The 20,185-nt window shown below is 45.2% G+C and overlaps 1 protein-coding gene across 6 annotated transcripts in view; it reads left to right on the top strand.

The window, feature by feature from the left end:
- Nucleotides 1–20,185, top strand: part of RGS6 (regulator of G protein signaling 6) — a 537,898-nt gene that overhangs the window by 467,660 nt on the left and 50,053 nt on the right. For all 6 annotated transcript variants that reach the window (XM_045564571.1, XM_045564581.1, XM_045564589.1 and 3 more), the window contains exons 13-14: nt 2,654–2,764; nt 14,921–15,046. In XM_045564571.1, the coding sequence (XP_045420527.1) occupies nt 2,654–2,764; nt 14,921–15,046 (237 nt within the window). The remainder of the gene's footprint in view (nt 1–2,653; nt 2,765–14,920; nt 15,047–20,185) is intronic.

The following is a 20,185-nucleotide window of genomic DNA, read 5'->3' as shown; positions in this document are numbered from 1 at the left end:
CAGGACCCCTCTGGAATGAGGGTCTTCAAGGGAGAAGGGAGAAAGTGACTTTTCTAAGTCTTATGGCCAGCTTTGGGAGAGAAGGGTTCTAGTTTCTCTGACCTCCCTTGAGGAAGAAGAATTCTTGTTTCTATGACTCGCTTGCGGGGGAAGAAGAGGGCAGGAGATAGGAGGGTGGGAGAAGATCAGAAAGACTTTGCTTCTGAGGCCTTTTCAGTCTCCTTTAGTGCAAAGTACTCAGCAGGCCAAGGTGCCATACTTTGGGGTATCATGTTCTGAGCCCCAACAGACCCTTGGCCCCTCCCCTCCCCTACTCTCGGCCCTCCAGGAGCCAGACATATATACCTGCAGGCTAGAGACTGTTAGATTACAACCTGTGGGCCAGATCTGCTTCATTGTGTTTTTGCAAATAAAGTTTTATTGGAACACAATCACATGTATTTGTTTGAAAGTTGTCTATGGCTGTTTTCATGCTGCAACAGTAGAGTAGAATAGTTGCAACAAACACCATCTGGCCCACAAAGCCTAAAATATTTACTATTTGGGCCTTGCAGAAAAAGCTTGCCAACCTCTGCTCTAGGGAAAAATAGATGTCCCCAGAGGAAAGATGCCGGATTCCTCATTTGAAGCCTAGTGACAAGACTGGCAAACTGCCCCATAACCCAATGCTAAAGCCCATTGGTGACAAGCCCTGTCCACACGCACACTCAGCCTCCAAGCAGGTGTTAGGGCCTCTCTCTTAAAGCACAAACGATGTCCAGAGATTTTCCAGACACTCGAGGAAAGCCCAGGCGTGAAACAGTACGATCAAAATAAACAGAAAAAAGGAACTTGGAGGAACCAAAACCAATTCAACAAACAGAAGAAACTTACAATAAAAATATAGAATTAATATATTCTGAGACACGAGAAGATACTTCATCTATAAGACAAGAACTAGATACCATGATAACCAAGAGTGTGAACGCTGGAAACGTAAGTAACAGCTCAAAAAAAAAAAAAAAAAAAAAAAAGATCAAAATACAAAAAGATATGGAGTTAAAAGATGGGAGGAAATATTATTAATAGATTAACAATTCAGGATGTCCAATATTTTAAAAACAATTACAGAACAAGAAAACAAAGAAAATGGAGGGTATGAAATTAGCAAAGAAATAGTATAAAATTCTCAGAAATATTTTTATGCATTGCACATTGTGCCCAGCACAGTGAATAAAAACAAGAGCCATGAAATTTCAGAGCACTCTAGCAATAAAGAGAAGATTCTAAGCTGACAGACAGAAAAGAAGTTGAACAAAAGAACAGAATCAAAGTGGATCCAGACTTCTCAATAGTAACCTGGGATGCCCCCCAAAAAGTGGAGCAATGCCTCAAAATTCTGAAGGAAAAGAATTTTTAACCTAGTGTTCTATGTCCACCAGTATCAGTCAAGTATGGAGAGAAAACAAAAGCATTCTTAGACCTGCAAGGACTCTTGTGCACCCTTTGTTAGGAAACTGCTAAGGGATGGGCTTCAACACGCCCAGAGAGTAAAACCGAGAGACAGACATATTAATAGCATCCGGGAAACAAGGGCTCTGACACGGAAGTAAAGAGAGTCCCAGGATGATGATTTTACGTCAGGCTTATAGAGAAGACAGTCCCAATTGGAGCAAGAAGACTAATGACTTTAGGGCAGAGGACCTCCAGGAGACAGGGGGACAGAACTGATCGTTGATTTGATGTGTTTAAGATGTAGATTTTTAAAATTATAGCTTGATGTTTTACAGGTTTGTTAGAACACTTGAAGAAAAGTGGTACGCTTCTTAATTGCATAGCAAGCAGTTTCTATCTAATTTAATAATGTGGGCACTGACCACTGATTTAACAAAAATTGTTTTACAAGTCTATTTGGAGGATTGTTAAAGGAAAAGGAGAGGTGAATTGGGAACTGATGGATAGAAAGTTAAATCTTTGTCTAAGATTGATAAATCAAGGACAGCTATAAAAGCACATAATTTAGAAATATACAGGTAAATATTAGAAGAAACAGAAGGTAGGAAGTTGGTGCCTTTCGGCAAAGGGATAAGAGAAAAAAAAATCATTGCTTTTGCTTTTTTAATATATATAATCTTTTCATACTATTTTATTGTTTTAACTACCCACATGCATTTGATAAAAATTAAAAAATTAGTTTAAAATAAATTATGTTACTCTATTAGATTAAAATATCTATTCATTTGTAATTATAACTGGAAAAATTAAGTTGGTTTTTTGGAAAAATGCTTATGTTAACTCCTTGTGGTCTATCAGATTTAAAGTCTTTATAATAAGAAAGTCCTTCAGTTGGGAGTGCTGGGCTGGAAGGCTGGAGGAACCCTAGCATCTCCTGTGTGCTCCAGGGAGTGAGCACCAAGGTTCAGGTGAAGAGTCAAGTGGGGAAAAAAGACATACAATGCATGTGATGTTGCATACTATGACTGCAAAAGTGATATGTTCATAATGAGAAGGACAGATGAAAACAGTATGATTTGATATGTCAGAAGTGAGCGTGGAAATAATTTTTCCCTTTAATTTAGAGCTCTATGAAGACTGTTATCATATTGGTATAAAACAGAATAAAAGTGTTTTGTAGGAAATCAGTGGCATTCTTTGCTCTCCTTCCCTCTTGCAGCTTAATCGCGTACACGGAACAATATGTGGAATACGATCCTTTGATAACACCAGCTGAGCCATCCAATCCTTGGATCAGCGACGATGTCACTTTGTGGGACATAGAAATGAGGTAAAAAAAAATAAATAAATGTTTTTAGGTTTGGGAGGAGGAGGGATGTAGAGATAATATCCATAAGATCCTATGATTACCTTATTTCCTATCTTAATTTGACTCTTTTTATTGCTAAAACAGAAATCCCTCAAGTAACCTCCCAACTGAGTTCTACTTTCTCACAGTTTCTACCTCCTTATAGCTTTGGTTTGTGCGTGGATCCTTTGTGGCTTCCCTCTGACCTCTCTCTGACCCTTTGGGACAGTCCCTTACCATTCCCTAGTTCTGATTGCTGGAAGGAAAGAATCTGTGGGTCCATTTTTTTTTCTCATATTTGACAGCAACAATAATGGCACTTACTGTGCACTGGCCACACCCCACGGTAAGTGTCACCCACTGAATCCCCTCAACGGGTAAACATTTTGATTCTCACCATTGAGCAGATGAGGAAACTGAGGCACAGAGGAGGTTATGGATTTGCCCAAGGTCACACCAATAGTTCGTGGCCGAGCTAGGACTGGAACCCAGGCAGAGGGCTCCAGAGGCAGGGTTTTCGCCACTCTGCTCTTGGGGAGTGTCTGGCAGCAGGAATTCCGGGTGGTGTGAGGGAAGCCGGGGTGTTTACGCCATAGCTGAGGAACTGAAGCCCAGAGAGACAGGGATCACTTTCAGAAGGACAGAGGGAAAGCCGGATGAATCTGGCGTGCTGTGCCCTCGCACTCGCTGCCCTGGGCAGGACGGCCTGTTAGTTCACGTTCCATTTCTCTATCACTCTCACGTTGTCTTGCACGTTTGCTCTTTGTCTGGCATCTTTCCCAGAAATGGAAAAACCTTCTAAAAAGTAGTAAAAGTCATACATGCTCATTATGAAAGTTCAAACTATCGAGACATGCACAAAGAAAATAATTCTCTCCTCCAACCCGACCTCATCTTCCAGGAAGATCCTTTGTTTATGGTCTGATGCTGTGGCTCCCTAACTGCACCAGGGCACCCTGGGGCACTGCAGGACTCACGCGGTTACACAGGAGATTCTAAATATTTGAACGAAACACAGTGGTGTTGAACACAGGGCAGATACTGCATAAACTACCAGCTTAAGGTAGTTCAGTTTCAACATCAAGAGAACATTATATCCCTTTTGATGATGTCTCATCTTTGCAAACCTAGGTTTTCAGAGCAGTTTGGGGGATAAAAAGCAAATACTGTGCAAAAATCAACATGGAGTAGGAAACGAGGGTGATGGGGTACAATCTGATTCCAAAGTGTATGAAAATGTGCTGTGCCCAATAGGTGCACGTTATGGTTATTTAAGAAGGAAATTAAAATATTTTTTTCTTTCAATTTATATGTATTTTAAACAGCTACTGAGTTGTTAGGACATGAATACATATTGACTTGATTGGTCATGACCTTAATTAACGAAACTGTTAGGTATTTCTTTTGGGCCAGGGGCACTGTGGAAAACTTACTGAGATACTAAGAGTACCGTGAACTCAGAAAGTTTTAGTGTCTGTCCCTTTGGATTTTTATGCATATATAATATCCTATTATTTTATATAATTGGGTTCATTATACATACATTGTTCAATAATTTTTTAGTTAACAGTATGTCATGACAATCTCTCCATATAAACAGGTGTTAGATCTGCCTTATACTTTTTAAATAGCTACATAATGTCCCCTGGCATGAATGAGGTAAAATTTATCTTACCAATCCCTGGGTCATAAATATTGAGGTTGTGTCCTTTTTTTTTTTTTTTGCTATCATAAATAATGACTCAAGGAACATCCTTTCATACGAGTCCCATGTTTTCTTCAGTATAATTTTTCCAGGAGTAGAATTAGGAATGGCATGCATATTTTAATTTTAGTTCATGTTCCCAGACCCCTCCTGAGCAAAACTGTAACAAATTGTTTTCATGCCTTTAGCTTAAATGTGCCCATTGCCCCACATGGTTACGAACCCAAGCATTATCAATCTTTTTATCTTTGCAAATCTGATAGCTTTAAAAACATTCTCATTTTACTTTTTATTTCTTTTTTAATGTACTTAAGAATCTTTTCACATGATCATTAGATATACATTTTTCTTTTGTGACTTGCCTGTTCCTGTGTCCTTCGCCCATTTTTCTAGTGGTATGTTTTGCTTTGGATATTGGAATTAAAACAGTCATATTTACTTAAATCATATATTTTATCTTTTGCCTGATATATTTTCTCAATCTCATTCTTTCTTGTTTCTTTTTCTCTTCCCTGGCTTGCTCTTTTAGTCAAGTTTTATATTAGCTTTTTTTAAATTCTAGTTTCTATTCTAGTCCTATTTACTTTTAAATGTTTTAATTGAAAATGTCATTCATTCATACAAATAATCTTAAAAAGTAAAAGTTTCCTTTACCTCCGCTAAATCCCATTCTTGGCCAGGGGCAGTGGCTCACGCCTGTAATCCTAGCACTCTGGGAGGCTGAGGTGGGAGAATTGCTTGAGGCCAGGAATTTGAGACCAGCCTGAGCAAGAGCGAGACCCCGGCTCTACTAAAAATAGACAAACTAGCGGGGCGTGGTGGTGCAAGCCTGTAATCCCAGCTACTCAGGAGGCTGAGGCAGGAGAATCCCGGGAGCCCAGGACTTTGAGCTTGCTGTGCCACAGGGCATGGAGCACTCTAGCCCAGGTGACAGAAAGAGACTCCATCTCCAAAAAAAAAAAAAAATCTGATTCTTCCCTGAGGTGTGTTAACCTGATATATTTTAAACCAACATTTTTTAACTTATATTTCTATGAACATTAAAAAAATAGTATTAGTGTGTATCTTCTTTTTAATATTTCTGATATGCCCTAGGTAGTTCCTTTTGATCTAATCCAAGAACTTAACTCTTTCTTTAACTCAGGATTTTTTCTCTCAGTTATTTATTTATTTAAATTACTGCTGCTCTTTTGTTCTGCCTTCACCTTTTCAGGAAATCCTTTTGTGGGAATTCTGGGTCGCTGGAATGCAGCTGCCATATCTCTTATATTTTCTCTGTCATAATTTCCATCCCTTAGTCTTCATTCCATATTCACAGGAGAAGATTCCTGGGACTGCTCTTCGGGGTTACCAGTCTGGTTTTCAGTGGTGTCCGTTCTGTAATTTTGTGCTTTAATGAGTTTCTCTTTTCTTGCTGAGTGCTGGGAGGAGTGGTGGACGGTCATGCTTTTCATTCCCAAGGCTTCTTCATCTAACTTCTTGGGCTGTTCTGTTCTTAGCAGCCTGCTCTGTTCTGTCGGTGTTTATCCTCTTGAATCCCCCGAAGGGGTAGTATAGACTTTTTTTCATATTTCATTTTTATTCATATTTTCATATCTCTCCTCTGTTTCTGCCACTGAGTCTGTGTCATTGGGGGTTATTTATTGGACGATGGTTGTTTCTAGTCGTTGCTTCATTACTCTGATCACTGCTCAAAGCAGATCATTCTTTTCCTATGCCCAGTAAGCTGGAGGACTGCTCGTTTTGATACATGAAGGTTTCGGCTTTTAATCCTGCACCACATGGGGATTTATTTAAAATACTGATGCCCCGGCCCTACCCAAGCCCAATTAATTCAGCATTTCTGGCAATGAGGTATTGGTGTTTTTTTGTTTTTCTGTTTTTTAATCTCCCAGGTGATTGTAATGTGCAGCCCTGGTCTAGAACCATGTGGGTAGCTGGTGAGGGTTCCCTCAGCAATTGTGTGGGTGAGTTGTTCTCAAACCATGCTGCGTGCCAGGACCACCTGGGGTGCTCATTAAAAATACACATGTGCCAGGTGGCACTGGGCACTCTAGATGATTCCTGGGTTGCTCACCGAGTTCCCCCGGCTTTCCTCTGAGCAGCTCACACAGCTGCGGGCGTCACCTGAGTGTATGAATGGGTGGACACAGTTAAACTGTCAGGGTCCCTTCTGGGTCCTGGGTATGTGGTCCAAGAACAGACTGAAGGACTGGGTCCTCCTCTCAGAGTGAGACAAGCGGCTATAGGGGACCTCATGTGATAGAGCCCCACCTTCCTAGCATGACATCCCTGCAGCCATTCTCCGCTGTGTTTCCGGCCCAGTGGAGTTTCTGCTGTCCTCCTCCCAACAGGGTGCTCCCCAACAAGTCCACTCCTCTCCCTCTGCTGATGGGTCTTAGGAGAACCCAGTTAGATCTGCTGATACCAACAAGAAGTAGGGAGAAAGCTAGAGTGTCTTTAGAAATCTCCCTGCTTTGCGGAGCGTGCAGAGATGTTTCTTCTCTATATATTTGCTGTACTACCCTTGGGTTAACAGAAGCACCATCCTTTGGTCATATTGCCCGTATTAGAAGCTGACCAGGAAACATCACTTTAACTCAGCAAACCCTTTCTGCTGTGTGGAGCCTGTTCCATGTTTCTGAATGTCTTCCATATGTGCCATCTGGTGCCCACGACCCACTCACTGCCTCTGCTTCCAGTCCTGCTGCTCAGAGCTCGGGGTTTTCCCAGGCTTCTGCTGGGGACACCCATCCAGTTTCTTCTCTGATGGCTCTACTGGAATCACAGGCTGCTGTCACTCAGCTACGTCACAAGTTCAGTCCTCTGCTTCACACCTTTCTGAAATTCCTCAGAGTTTATCATCTGCTGATAGGAAATGCCTTTGCCTCTACATACCATGTTTGGGGTTTTGTGGTTTTATTTTGTACTTCACTGAACTTCAGGCTCTTGCCTGTTCCCTCTTCCTGGGCCACTCTTCCCCCAGACCCTGGCATGGCTGGCTTTCCTTCTCATCCAGGTCTCACTCACCATTGGTTCCCTTCCTCAGAAAGACTTTCTGTGACCACCAGTCTAAAGTGGCCACCCCATCCCTCCAGTGGTTCAAGCACCTCCTCCCCCTTGTTCACTTTCTAAATAGGACTCAAAACTATTTTAGCACCTAGGCCTGTATGGCATGCAGTAGGTACTAAATAGGTTAGGTTGGAAGGAGGATGGATGGATAAGTTATTCTTTATTGGATCATTTTATTGGTATTTGGGAGAAGAGGGGAGGTAAGCACGTAAACCTAATTCACCATGATAAAATGAACTTCCTCTTTTGTTCTTGAAAGTCAGCAAAGAAGCATGTAATAGTTTAGAAAAATGACAGTCACCTGACCTATTGGTTTATCCCAACCTATTGAGCACTTTTTCCCCAACGGGGTGCTACCTGCCTCTACAACTTGTGCTCCAGTTCTGCTCTTACTGGTCAGGCATCTACTCTGATCTTCACGCCTGACCTAAGACAGCTACAATGTTCTGTGCACCTATAAGCAAAATCAAGTTATTTAGATACAAGTGAAAATGAAGCCCCGCTTCTTTTCCCAACAGAACATTTCTACACACTCAGACACTGGCAGTGGTGTTAGGAAAAACAGAGTATGGGATTAGGGCCAACATCACACTTCAGCCTAGGGATGGTTTCTGTCTATGAAACAAATGCTGAAAATGACCAATAAAATAACCAAAAGCCATTTTTTTCTCAGTTGTAGTTTAATTCAGTACATATGTATTGAAGCCTACTATGCGCTGTATTCAGAGCAACAAAGTCTCTCAGGCTACAAATGTAGCGCGGCAAGTAAAACACGCTATCTTACCACCTGGCACCAGAATTCCTCCTTGCTTGGCCGGGGACATTAAGCCACTTGCAGCAAAAAGGAAGGCCCTAAGGGTAGGGGCACTGGCAGAAACTTGAACAACAAAGGGAGAGGGTTGTGCTGCTGAGAAAACGAGACAAATGAAATCTCTGTTCCTGAGAGGGAAGAGCTAAGGGCCCTGAGGAGCAGGTGCAGGAGAGAAGCCAGAAGGTGACAGAAACTAGTCGCTGTGCAAGGCCGGGGAAATCCCAGCACTGAGGCAACCAAGGACTTTCCAAAAGCAGGATTGTCGAGTACGTGATTTTTAAATTGTGGGCTGCCAGGAGGTGCAATATGTACCCCCTTCTCAAGACCCTCGAATTTCAGTAAAGCCTCCCACCCTCACAAGTACTTCATGTGAGGAGGTTTTGGTGAACGTGGGAGAAGGTGTGTGGGACAGCAGAGGCAGTGTGTGATAGAGCAGGACTCGCTCAGGGACTCATGTCCATCCGAGCTGGGCGTGCGCTCCCCTGGGCTGGCTGAAGAGGCCCAGGCAAACTCGCTGTGATGACCGGGACAGAGGACGTCACAGACAACGTCTAGATCCTACAAAGATGGGAATAGGGAAGTTCCAGACAGCTCAGTGGAGGATGTTGAGAGCAACTTACAGAATAATGGACAGGATGACATAGGATGTAGCATAAATAATAGAAAAATCATGCTTTAACACTTTCTTCTTCTCAGGCAAACTGTTAGACGCAGAAGTCCAAGAATAAGAAAGTGTATATTCAGAGGAAAATGAAAAGCTACTGTTTTAAAGGATGGACAAGCTACACTTCAAGTCCATACAATGTAAATTCTGAGAATAAAGTTGAATTAAAGAAAATAGTGATAACCAGGGCTTATCATTGAGGAAAAATCAGCCAAAAGCTGCCAGATCGCAGTTGGAGAGAATTCAGTCATCTGACCACCACCAGAAGAGTGTCCCAGGGGAGCATATTGGAAGTGTTTCTGCGAGTGCCGTTAACCAGGTGCTGGAGTCTGATGACACCCTGGTGTGGCCAGCAGAATGTGGTTTGCGATTTGCTCAATCCACATGACTTAAGTTTAGGCCTCCTCTCTGCTGGGTGTCAGGCACATGAACAGAGCTACAAGGAACCTGGCTTGTCCTGCTTGGCCATCAGCATCTATTTAGTCCCAGCCAGCCTGAGCTGCTGAGAGGCAGAGATTGTCCCTGAGCTGCTCAGACACAGTGTGTTTGGCAGAACTATTCATCCAGCATATTATTAGTCAAGCTCCTTTCCTGTGGTAGTCGGTCCCATCAGTGCCTTCCCTCTCTGCATGCATGTGCTGCTCCTTATATCAACAGGGGACAGCTCTCTTTCCATCTCGGCCGGTCTTGGTGTCTTGCTTGACCAATAGAGTGTGGCTGAAGGGACCTTCTGAGAACAGGTCGCACAGAACCCCTGTGGCTTCTACCCTAGTCCTTTGAAACATTTGCCCTTGAGACATTCCTTCTTGGAACCCATCTGCCGTGCTATGAGACATTCAAGGCACTGGAGAGGCCATGTGTGGACACTCTGGCTAACGCCCAGCATCAACTGTCATGTGATGAGCCATCCTGGATGTCCAGCCCAGTCAAACCTTCAAGTGACCCCACCTCCAGCTGCCATCCAACTACATGAGAGAGACCCCAAATGACAACCACTCAGTCGGGCCCAGTTAACCCAGAGGATAGTGAGAGAGAACAATAAATTGCTGTTTTAAGCCCTTGGGTTTGGGATGGTTTGTTACACAGCAGTAAATAACTGGACAACTCCCCATTGGAGCATTCAGGTCCCTCGGGTTGTTCTTGGGATGTTAAGTAAAATTGTGATTATTTATTCAATAGCCTTGGCTCTGAGATGGGGTCATTGTATACTTTGTCTTTAAGGAATGGTCTCCTTCTTTTGTAACTTTCTGTAACTTGTCTTAGTCCATTTGTGCTATTATAACAAAAATGCCATAGACTGTGTGGCTTATAAACAACAGAAATTTATTTCTCACAGTTCTGGAAGCTGGGAAGGCCAAGATCAAGGTGCTGGCAAATTCAGTCTGGTGAGGGCTTGCTCTCTGGTTCATAGAAGGCTGTCTTCTCACTGTGTCCTTACATGGCAGAAGGGCAAGAGAGCTTTCTGGAGCCTCTTATGAGGGCACTAATCCCATTCTGCTCTAATCACTTACCAAAGGCCCCACCTCCTAATACCATCACATTGGAGATCAAGACCGTAATATATGAATTGGAGGGGGATGCAAACATTCAGTCTGTAACATAACTCAAAAGTATTTTGGCTGGGCATGGTGGCTAATGCCTGCAATCCCAACTATTTGGAAGGCTGAGGCAGGAGGATCGCTTGAGGCCAGGAGTTCAAGACCAGCTTGGGCAACATAGTAAGACATCATCTCTAAAAAAAACTTTAATTTTTTTTTAAAAAGTTATCTGGGCATGATGGTGCACATCTGTAGTCCCAGCAGCTTAGAAGGTTGATGTGGGAGAATTGCTTGAGCCCAGGAGTTCAAGGCTGCCGAGAGCTATGACTACACCACTGAACTCCAGCCTGGGAGACAGAACAAGACCCTGACTCTTAAAAAAAGGAGGGCTTTGAAAATAGTTTTCCATCTTTCCCCAAGTCTTAGTTTAGACATCAAATGAGGGAAATATAGTAGAAGACAGGGTGGTGAAGTGGAAAAAAGAATAGCCTTTGGAGGCAAGCAGACCTGGGTTCCAATTCCAGACTGCCACTCACCAGCTGTGTGGCCTTGGACAATCTGACCTCTTTTGAACCATGGAAATTTAAGTACAAAGATCTGCTTCCCTGGCTTATGTTGAGATTTAAATGGAGCACCGTAAGGACAGCTCCTTGTACCATGCATAGCACTATGAGGGCCTGCAGAAATGAGCATTTTCAGAGATGGTTGCTTCTCTGAACCTGGCTTTCTTATTCTTGGTTTGGGAGATTTCCTCCATGCTCTTTAGCTGGGAGATCAGCGGGGGTGAAAAATAAACGCCCTTGGAGAGCCACCTGTCTTTGCGACATGTTGGCTTGGGCTGCCCAGACGGAGGCAGGAATTTGGTGAGATTCAATGGGCACAGAGGACAAATGCGAGTTAGAAAAAGGCAACCAGCTAGTGATTAGAAAACACTGACAGGATAAGGACACATCACCCACATCACTATGCACATTTTTTTATTGATCCTTTTAGTGTCTTGCCGTGTGAAAAGTACTGTGGTGAATATCAGGACACAGGATGCAAGTTCTCTGTCCTCAAAGAGCTCCCAAGACAGCTGGAAAGACAATGACATAAACTCTTAAAAACCCAATTAATGATACAAAACTATAATAAAGAATACATCACAAGGAAGCATCTCTACACAATGGATATAAATAAAGGGATTGTGAGTTCTGTGGATTATTTGCTTGAGTTTGGCCAAGGAAGAGTTATTGCACCTGTTACCTGGGGATCGATATTGAGAGAGATTTTAATTTTCAGAATTACTGTATAACCACAAGAGACCATTTAATGGTAGCAACATGTTCAAGTCTGTTCTTGAACCTTATGGTGGATGATGTTGGAAGTATCCAAGTGATACAAGAAAGATATGTATAGGGAAGTTGTATGTCTCCAAGAAGCTTTTAATAGAAAAGAATCCCAATAGCCAGATAGTACCAGGAAAACAAGAAGATGTGGAGCATCCAGTTGTAGAAATAGGATTGTGAATAATGGATAGGTGAGGAAACAGAGGTATATATGGTTGAATAGCATTGCCCCAAAATTCAGGTTCTTCCCAGAACCTCAGAATCTCCAAATTCTGTTTGGAAATAGAGTTGTTGCAGATGCAATTAGCTAAGATGTAGTCATACTGGAGTAGGGGAGCCCCTCATCCTATATGACTGGTGTCTTTGTAAGAAGAGAAAATAGAGACACAGGCACACAGGGTGCAAATGCTGTGTGAAGACAGAAACACAGGGAGGATGCTATGTGATGGCAGAGGAGACATTGGAGCGATGTGTCTACAAGCTGAAGAATGCCAGGTATTGCTGCAACATCAGAAGTTAAGAATATGGAACAGATTCTCCCCTAAAGCCTTCAGAGAGAGCATGGCCCTGCCACTGACTTGATTTTGGACTTCTAGCCTCCAAAATTATGAGAGAATAAATTTCTGCTGTTTTGAGCCACCCAGTTCATTAGTACTTTGTCATGACAATCCTAAGAAACTGGTACACCAGGTTATCCTATCTCTGCAGACCCCCTTATTTCTGCTGAAGTGTAACCATGTAGCTTTCTAGATATTACCGACTTCTGTCCTAGGCCTGTCTCTGACTCTACATCCATACTGACACTCCAAGCTTTCTGGCTCGCCCCAAAAATTGTCCTTCTCCTTCCCTTTCCATCACAAGGAATCTGGTGGGGTGAATGTGGTTCACTGTTTGGGTGCCAGGAAGCGGTGACACCTGTGTTGGGCGTGCGTCCATGAGGTCATCGCTGCAAAGACTGAGTGCCTTTCCCCAGCTGGTTTGCTGAGCACAGCCTTTGATCAGGGTGCAGCTGCCACCAGCACCATCCCTGCAGAGCCCTGAACCCTTGGCCAGCAAAGAGCAGATGGTTGTGCCCATCCCAGGTCACAGCCTGACCCTAGGAGAAAGAAATGATGTCCTGCAGCTCTGTGGGGCTTAAATTTGCTGCTAGCCTCCACCCTTGTGTGACTTTTCCATAAACAGTATTTTTGGTCTCCTGGAAAACTATTGAGTTTGATTAGTTCTGTGGCTTGTGTGTGAGAGAATCCAGGATCTGTCCTCATGAGTTGTTGTAAAAGGCCCAGCCTGGTGCTTTGGGAGAGATCGTTCTTTGACCTGATGGGCTTAGTCTCCCACCGTGACCTTATTGAGCTATGCTTGGAAATGCAAAGTTGTACAGTAAGCGACTCCCTGATCCCCCAGCGCATGGTCTGCTGATCACCGTCCTTGGAATTAGAAAATACTTTTGTTGCTAATTTCGTCTATCTGTGCAGAAGTAGTTGGGTTTGGATGGTTTGTGTCTAGAGCTGTGTACCTAATACAGTAGCCACTAGCCCCATGTAGCTATTTAAATTTAAGCTTTAAGTATTTAAAATTAAATAAATTTTAAAAGTAAATTTCTTAATCACACTAGCCACCTTTGAAGTGCTCAATAGCCACACGGGGCTAGTGGCTCCCATATTGGAGCGCACAGTTGTGGAATATTTCCATCATCGCAGGAGGTTTCACTGGACAGCGCCAGTCCAGAGTTATTTGCTTTTCCAAGCCTTCCAACACACAAGCTCTCTTCCGCTTTCTACTACGTGTAATTTTCTAAGATAAATATTGAGAATATGTCAACTCCATAATAAGAGGAAACATGATTTCATTCACTTACTGTCTGTAAGAAAGAATAAAAAGTACGTGTCTATTTTTAAATATTGCTAGACCGATGTTTCCCAACTGTTAATGTGGGCATAAATCACCTGGGATCTTGTTCGACTCTAGGTTCTGGTTCAGCAGGTAGGTGGGGCCTGTGATCCTGCTCTGGTCCACAGGCCACACCTTGACCAGGGAGGGGTTATAGCATGTGACTTGTGAATTAGGACCCTGTTGCTGCTTGAAGGGTCAGAGGAATAAATACAGTGAGTGAACTTTAATGGAAAGACAGAAGCTGCAGAAACTATTCTCATAGTCCAATACCAGAAGAACAAGACCAGCGCCCCCTCTTTCATCTGAACATGAGATAGCGGCCAAGGTGAGGTGCACAGGCTGCGTTAAGAGCTGCCCTCTGGAGCATGTGGTCTTGACTCTATCACTTCCTAGCTATGTGTCCTTAGGCACATTATCACCAGGCCTCAGTTTCCCTATCTGGAAAACGGGAATAGTACTAGTACATTTCTCCTAGAGTAGTTGTGAAGACTCAGTGAACTAGCAGATGTGAAATGCTTGGAACAACGTCTAGCACAATGTAAGCACTGTACGTCGTTGTTAAATCAATAAGCGAAGGCAACCTTATGCCTCTAAACAAGTGAATATGATTTATCCTGGGTGAGTTGATGCATTTCTGACCAGTCGTATTTCACTTGACTCCAAACAGGACCCTAGTTTCTTCCCCTGTGGATGGAGGAAGGGGTAGGGGATGGGGGGCAATGTTTCTGATGGAAGATTGGGTTCACAAAGCATCCTTGGTAATAGTACAAGTGAACAAATGATGGAGTCGAAAGTTGGGCCCGTAATTGACAGGAATGGTCCAGGGAGGCCTAATCGATGGTGGCATCATTGCCTCCTGTAAACAGCAGCCACGGGCACCCTGGTGACCCTCCCTGGACACTGCCCCTTTTGCATGCCTCCTTTAAAGGAACTTTTTTACTGTTTGTTACTGTTGGTGTACAAAGTCTACATTTTGAATTTGTGCAGCTTTTGTAGAATCTGTCCCTTAACTATGAGACATTTTCCTTCAGTGTGTGCAGCAGAATGGATCTGAGTCACAGGAGAAAATATGACACAGGCTTTTCCCTGGTATTGACCATGTTTTAAACCTTCTCCTCTCCACCCCAAAGCAAAGAGCCCAGCCAGCAGCGAGTAAAAAGATGGGGCTTCTCTTTCGACGAGATACTGAAGGACCAGGTGGGGCGGGACCAGTTCCTACGATTCCTGGAGTCCGAGTTCAGTTCTGAAAACCTCAGGTAAATCTCTCCAAGGTGTGAGTTGTGTGCAGAATGTGTGTGAAGACATTTGCATAATCTGTGTCTCCACCTGTCCATCTCTCCCTTTCTCAATAAAACATTATCAGGGCTCACATTCAAATGCCAGCTAATCTAAGGTTGAAATGGAGAAGAACAAATTAAAATATGCAACTTGTTACCACCGTAATAGCACCTACCAACACTAGCATTTTTTAGTTCAAATCCAGACGACATTTGTTCAACTAATTGGGAACAAGTCTTGAATAATAATTAAACAGATGGATTTGATGGTACCATCCATTGGGAACAGCCATAGAATCACGGAACTTCGGGGCAGGGGGTGGGGCAGCTCAGAGGTTCTCTCCTCCAAAACTTCCCAGTCTGGGGTCCTGAGCTAAACAGAAGACAGAGGAGTTAATAAGCACATTTCAGAATTTCAAAGAGCCGAAGTAAATATCACTCAATAACTGGAGACGTAACTGGACAAGCTAATTAAAATATACCTCTTCTTTTTTGAGAGAATCCTGTCAACTCCATGTAGTGGTTACTCTGATCATCTGATGCCAATGAGAACCTCTGATTGTTTCTACTGATGTATAAGTAATACTTTATGAGGGAAATGCATTAATAATTACCATTTGATAGGAGACAAAAATAACACATTCAAAACATGGTGTCCAATGTAAGAGGAAGAAAAGTAGGTGCATTAAAAGGAAAAGGCCCCTTGGTCATGAAAGATTTAGGGACTTGTTTATTCAGCCTTTTATCGTATTACTTGAAGAATCAGGGACCCATGGAAAACATGACTGATCTAAGCCCTCTTGGTGATCTTAGCAAACTGATGACTTCTTAATGGGTAAGATGGATCTCTCTCTCCCTCTTTTTTCTTTGCACAATGTTCTCTTTTTTTATACCAGGTTAATTCCCATCTTCCAATGCTATTTTCTTTCAAAGGGTTTTAATAACTTTTAAATGGTTTTTGACTTTAAAAAGTCGAAGCATATACCACAGGCAAAGGACTGCCCCCTCCAATGTTAATATTCAAAACCCATGTAATTAATTTGAAGTTGGAGATCATTTCGAACCCATACATCAATCAAGTGATATTTATGCCACGCCTATGCCGTATCAAGCCCAGCGAGAGTCTGCTGAGGGGTGCAAGTCAGGATGCATGACCTTTGCCTGCAACGACCGTGTAGATTCTTGATGAAGAAACACAAGAAACGATTAAATCACTAAATGTACATAAATGACTGTAAACTCTAAAAACTATTTTGGAAGTATTTACGGGAGACAGGAATCAATGTAAGCCAAAGTAGATAGTCATGAGCTGGACTGTGAAGAACACACAGGATGTCAATAGACAAAGAAGAAGGGGGAGAACATTCCAAGCGGGAAGACAGTGTGAGCAAAGGGGTGATGGTGGGACTCTCTCACGCCACAGAGTCTTGGGGGGAATGTAGATGCCAACTAACTGCACTTGCCCACGCCTTTCTAGGCATCCACGTGTCCACCATAAACTACATAAGGTCCAGCATCTTAGTTTTGGTTATGACCCACCCACGTGTTCTTATGCCAAAGCACATTCAAACACAGCTCAGAGCTTCAATGCCTAATGAAGTATTTGTAACAGAAGGTTTGACGTCTAATACTGTTCACTGGAGTGGTGCTCAGACCAGCCTCCCGGGCTATGCCCCTCTGTGGCCAGCTTGATGTACACATGTGGCCTCTCGGTGTGGCCGGCTCAGTCTCAGGTTCTACCCCAGCATGGGCCCTATGAGCCACACCTGGGCATCTTTCCCATCTCCCCTCTCACCCTGTCCCCTTGGGTTCCCAAGATGAAGTGGTATCAAGGCCCCCCCTTTTCCTAACTCTGTCTCAGCCCACAAGTAGTCTTATGACCCTCTTCTGCCTGCACTGTTACAGGGAGTTGGGAGAGTGACCACAGGGTCCTGGTCATTGTGAGGGTCCCAGGAGCACCTACTGGCTCAGCTTCCACCTTGCCCAGTCTGGGGCATTCATTCTGGAAGGCCCTTGGTGTAGCCACAGCCACATGTCAGTTCAGAATAGTTTCACAAAATGTGCATTACGTAAGCTCAGGGCCTGGAGTGCACCGAGGAGTGTGTCCCTGGCAGGTGTTCAGTGCTTCCTCCTGCCGTCACCTCTTGCATCTCTGCCAGCTCCTCCCCCCTGCCAAGAGGGCTACCTTTAATCTTGGGTGAAAGCGTGTGTGTGAGCACGTGTTAGCGTGCCAGGGCCGAGTCTGCACCCCAGCGTGCAGGCAGAAATCCAGACTTAAGAGGATCGCTTGTCCAATCCATAACAGGAAAGCAGTAAAGAAAATAGAACAGCAGTGAGAAGAGGAGAAGGAGAACCCAAGAGCTTCTAAAATCCTCTGTGGAGGCCCAAGTTCCATTTTTATGGTATTCAGCATAATTGGACACAAGGGGGGAAGGCTCAGTTTTAAATCACACAACTTCAGACTCCGGTCACCCATCACAAAGTGGTTTCCTCTCCGCCCCTCTGTGTTCATTCCTTCCACTGCTGAGACTGGCTTAGCGCCTACCAGGAACCAGGTTCTGAGGATTCACAGCTGACCCCGTTTCCCCTTTTCCAGCGCAGGCAGACTCACCTCCACCTTGGTCCATAGAAACGATGGCCCCTGTGAGTTGTGCAGTAGGGCGCGACTAGAGGACCCTCCCAATCTGTTGTGCTGGCCGTGCTGGGTCATCCCTTCTCCCCAGGATTGGCCGGGGGCCCAGGCTACCGGCGTTGGATCATGACAGGAAAAGAGATTGACCAGAACCCACGTGGATAAATCGCAAAGTGCCTCTCCCCATCTGTCCTTCTGCGCTCCCTCGCATCTCTCTAGGGAAACGGGGGCTTAGAGCCTAACGTTTTTCCACAGCACACAGAGCCCAGTTCGGTAGCCAAGTGACTGAATTTATAGCAGAGCTTCAGAATGTGGGACGGAGGGGCCTCAACGTGTCACCCTGGATCCTTTAAGGAATGATTCCTATGAAGCTATAATAGAATTTGAAGTCCCGTTAGCTCGTTTTCTTCTGGATGAGTCTGTGAGCTGAGATAGGGGCACTGTCTCCAGGGACAGGAGGGGTGCGGCCAGCAAGGCACTTTGCTGCAGCTGTGAGCGCTCTGTGGCAGGGGCTGCCTCTCTTCCTCCTCTCCCAGCCCACCCGGAGCTGAGCCCAGGGCTCCGTTCACACTGGGAAGGCCCACGGAGACAGCTGTTTGCTGAGAGCCTTTGGATGCTCACAGCTTTTCGTCTGCCAGGCAGGAGCCTCCAGGTTCCGAAGCGGGGAGCCCCGCTGAGTTATGTGGCCACATCCTGCCCCCTTCTCTGGGCATTTTCCCAGAATGGTGACAGTCGCTCCTTGCCACCTCTGTCCCCTCTCCCACATCCCTGGCTCGACACCCTCTGCCACATGGCAGAGCACGAGTTAAAAATCAAAACTCACAGCAAAGAGCATCCCCTGTACATTTTTTATGAGCTGTAACATCTCCTGAGAGAATGTAGTTGTTCTTCTAACCTGCAGATTGATGATCCGAGTTCCACGCGGTGTCAGCTGAAGGGAGAAGCAATTAAAAGAGAACACGGGGGGTGCCCGGTTTGCCTGGAGAGCTCCGGTCTCTGGCAGTTGCCCCCAGGCCCAGGAAGACCTCGTGCGGCTCAGTAGGCCCAGTGGGACCCACCACTGACCAAAACACGATTGATCAGAGCAGAGGTGACGTGCCTCCCACGACACCACGGCCCCTGGCAGCGTGGCAGGCACTGCCCAGTGAGCCTCACCCAGCTTGGTGGTGCTGCTGGGGGCTCCTAGTGCAGGCACCCCAGAATTTCAGCCCAGCCAGGCCGAAATCAAGTTTAAGCCGTTGTTCCCGAGTCTCTTGTTGACCAGCAGGGGGCACAGAAACACTTTCTTCTGCCGTGGAGTTTGATTTTTCTCTGGGAACGAACCGAAAGCTGTATTTACTAACCCTTGAAAATTCTAGTTTATGAAAAGATATGGAGGCTGGTGATTGAGGGGCCACCCAGACCAACTGGCAGGGTGGAGAATGACCAACAGCTACGCGGTTTCTCTTGCTCCAGCCGGCAGCCTGCAAGAGAGAACCCCAATCCTTATGGGCACCTGGGGAGAAAGGAGGCCCCCCCGGGGCAGCCCCTGGACGGTCTCAAGCCCTGTCCCCACTGCTTCGCCCCAGTGGCTTATGAGCCCAGCCTGGCTCTCCCCGAAGGCCAGTTTCCCCACCAGCGTTTCTGAGCCAGTAACGCGGATCAAATGCCGGCACAGGGGCTGCCTCCCGCTGCTCGGACGATTGGCAGGGACCAGAGGCAGGACAGGTGGTCTCCCAGATACCAGCCCTTACGGCCCGCCAGTCACCACGGGCCTTGTGCTGCAAGCCACGGAGGCTTAGTGCAGGATGGGTGGATTTGACACCGCTGCTGCCGGCATTTTACTCCCTGCCTGCGACGTTGGGGAGGAGCAGTACCTGCAGGCTTTTGATAAGAGCAGGGGCTTCCAAACCTCAATGGGCCTCCCGTGGGCAGTAGATGGGCGGAACGGGGCTTTGGTGGCTCTGTGTGGGGGGAGTGTGGCGGCGCAGCCCAGGCTTGGAGCTCCCAGCTCAGGCCTGTGGGGCTTGGAGATGGCAAACAGAGACCACAGCCTGTTCTGAATTTCAAATTGACACAAAGGTTTTCGAAGCCAGGGAATGTAAACACATATGGGATGTCAGGATGCCATTATGACAGCATTTTTGCTGTCACCTGAAAGGGACGAGGCAGGTCATCTCCAAGGCAGACGGAAGGCTGAGGAGAGTCCCCGCATGTGTGGGGAGAGAAAACTGCTGTCTGGGGAATGTCACCCTGACACCCTCCCCTCCCGCTGCTCCCCACCCCCAGCATGCCTGTTGTTTTTCCTTCTACTTTTTTGCAATTCTTGGTTTTATTTGACAAAGGGGACCTTTTAATTTTTTATATAAAAGTTTATTAAATTTGATTCTGACGTTTGCACTGACGTCAGCTCCAGATCTTCCCTATATATCCACCTAAGTGACGTGCATTCGTGTGGCTCCCAAATGACCCCGAGAAAGGGACCCTCAGGCCTCCGGAGGCACACG

Source organism: Lemur catta, chromosome 1, assembly GCF_020740605.2.
Source record: "Lemur catta isolate mLemCat1 chromosome 1, mLemCat1.pri, whole genome shotgun sequence".
NCBI classification, from domain to species: Eukaryota; Metazoa; Chordata; class Mammalia; order Primates; family Lemuridae; genus Lemur; species Lemur catta.
This window is presented reverse-complemented; position numbering and strand designations above follow the sequence as displayed.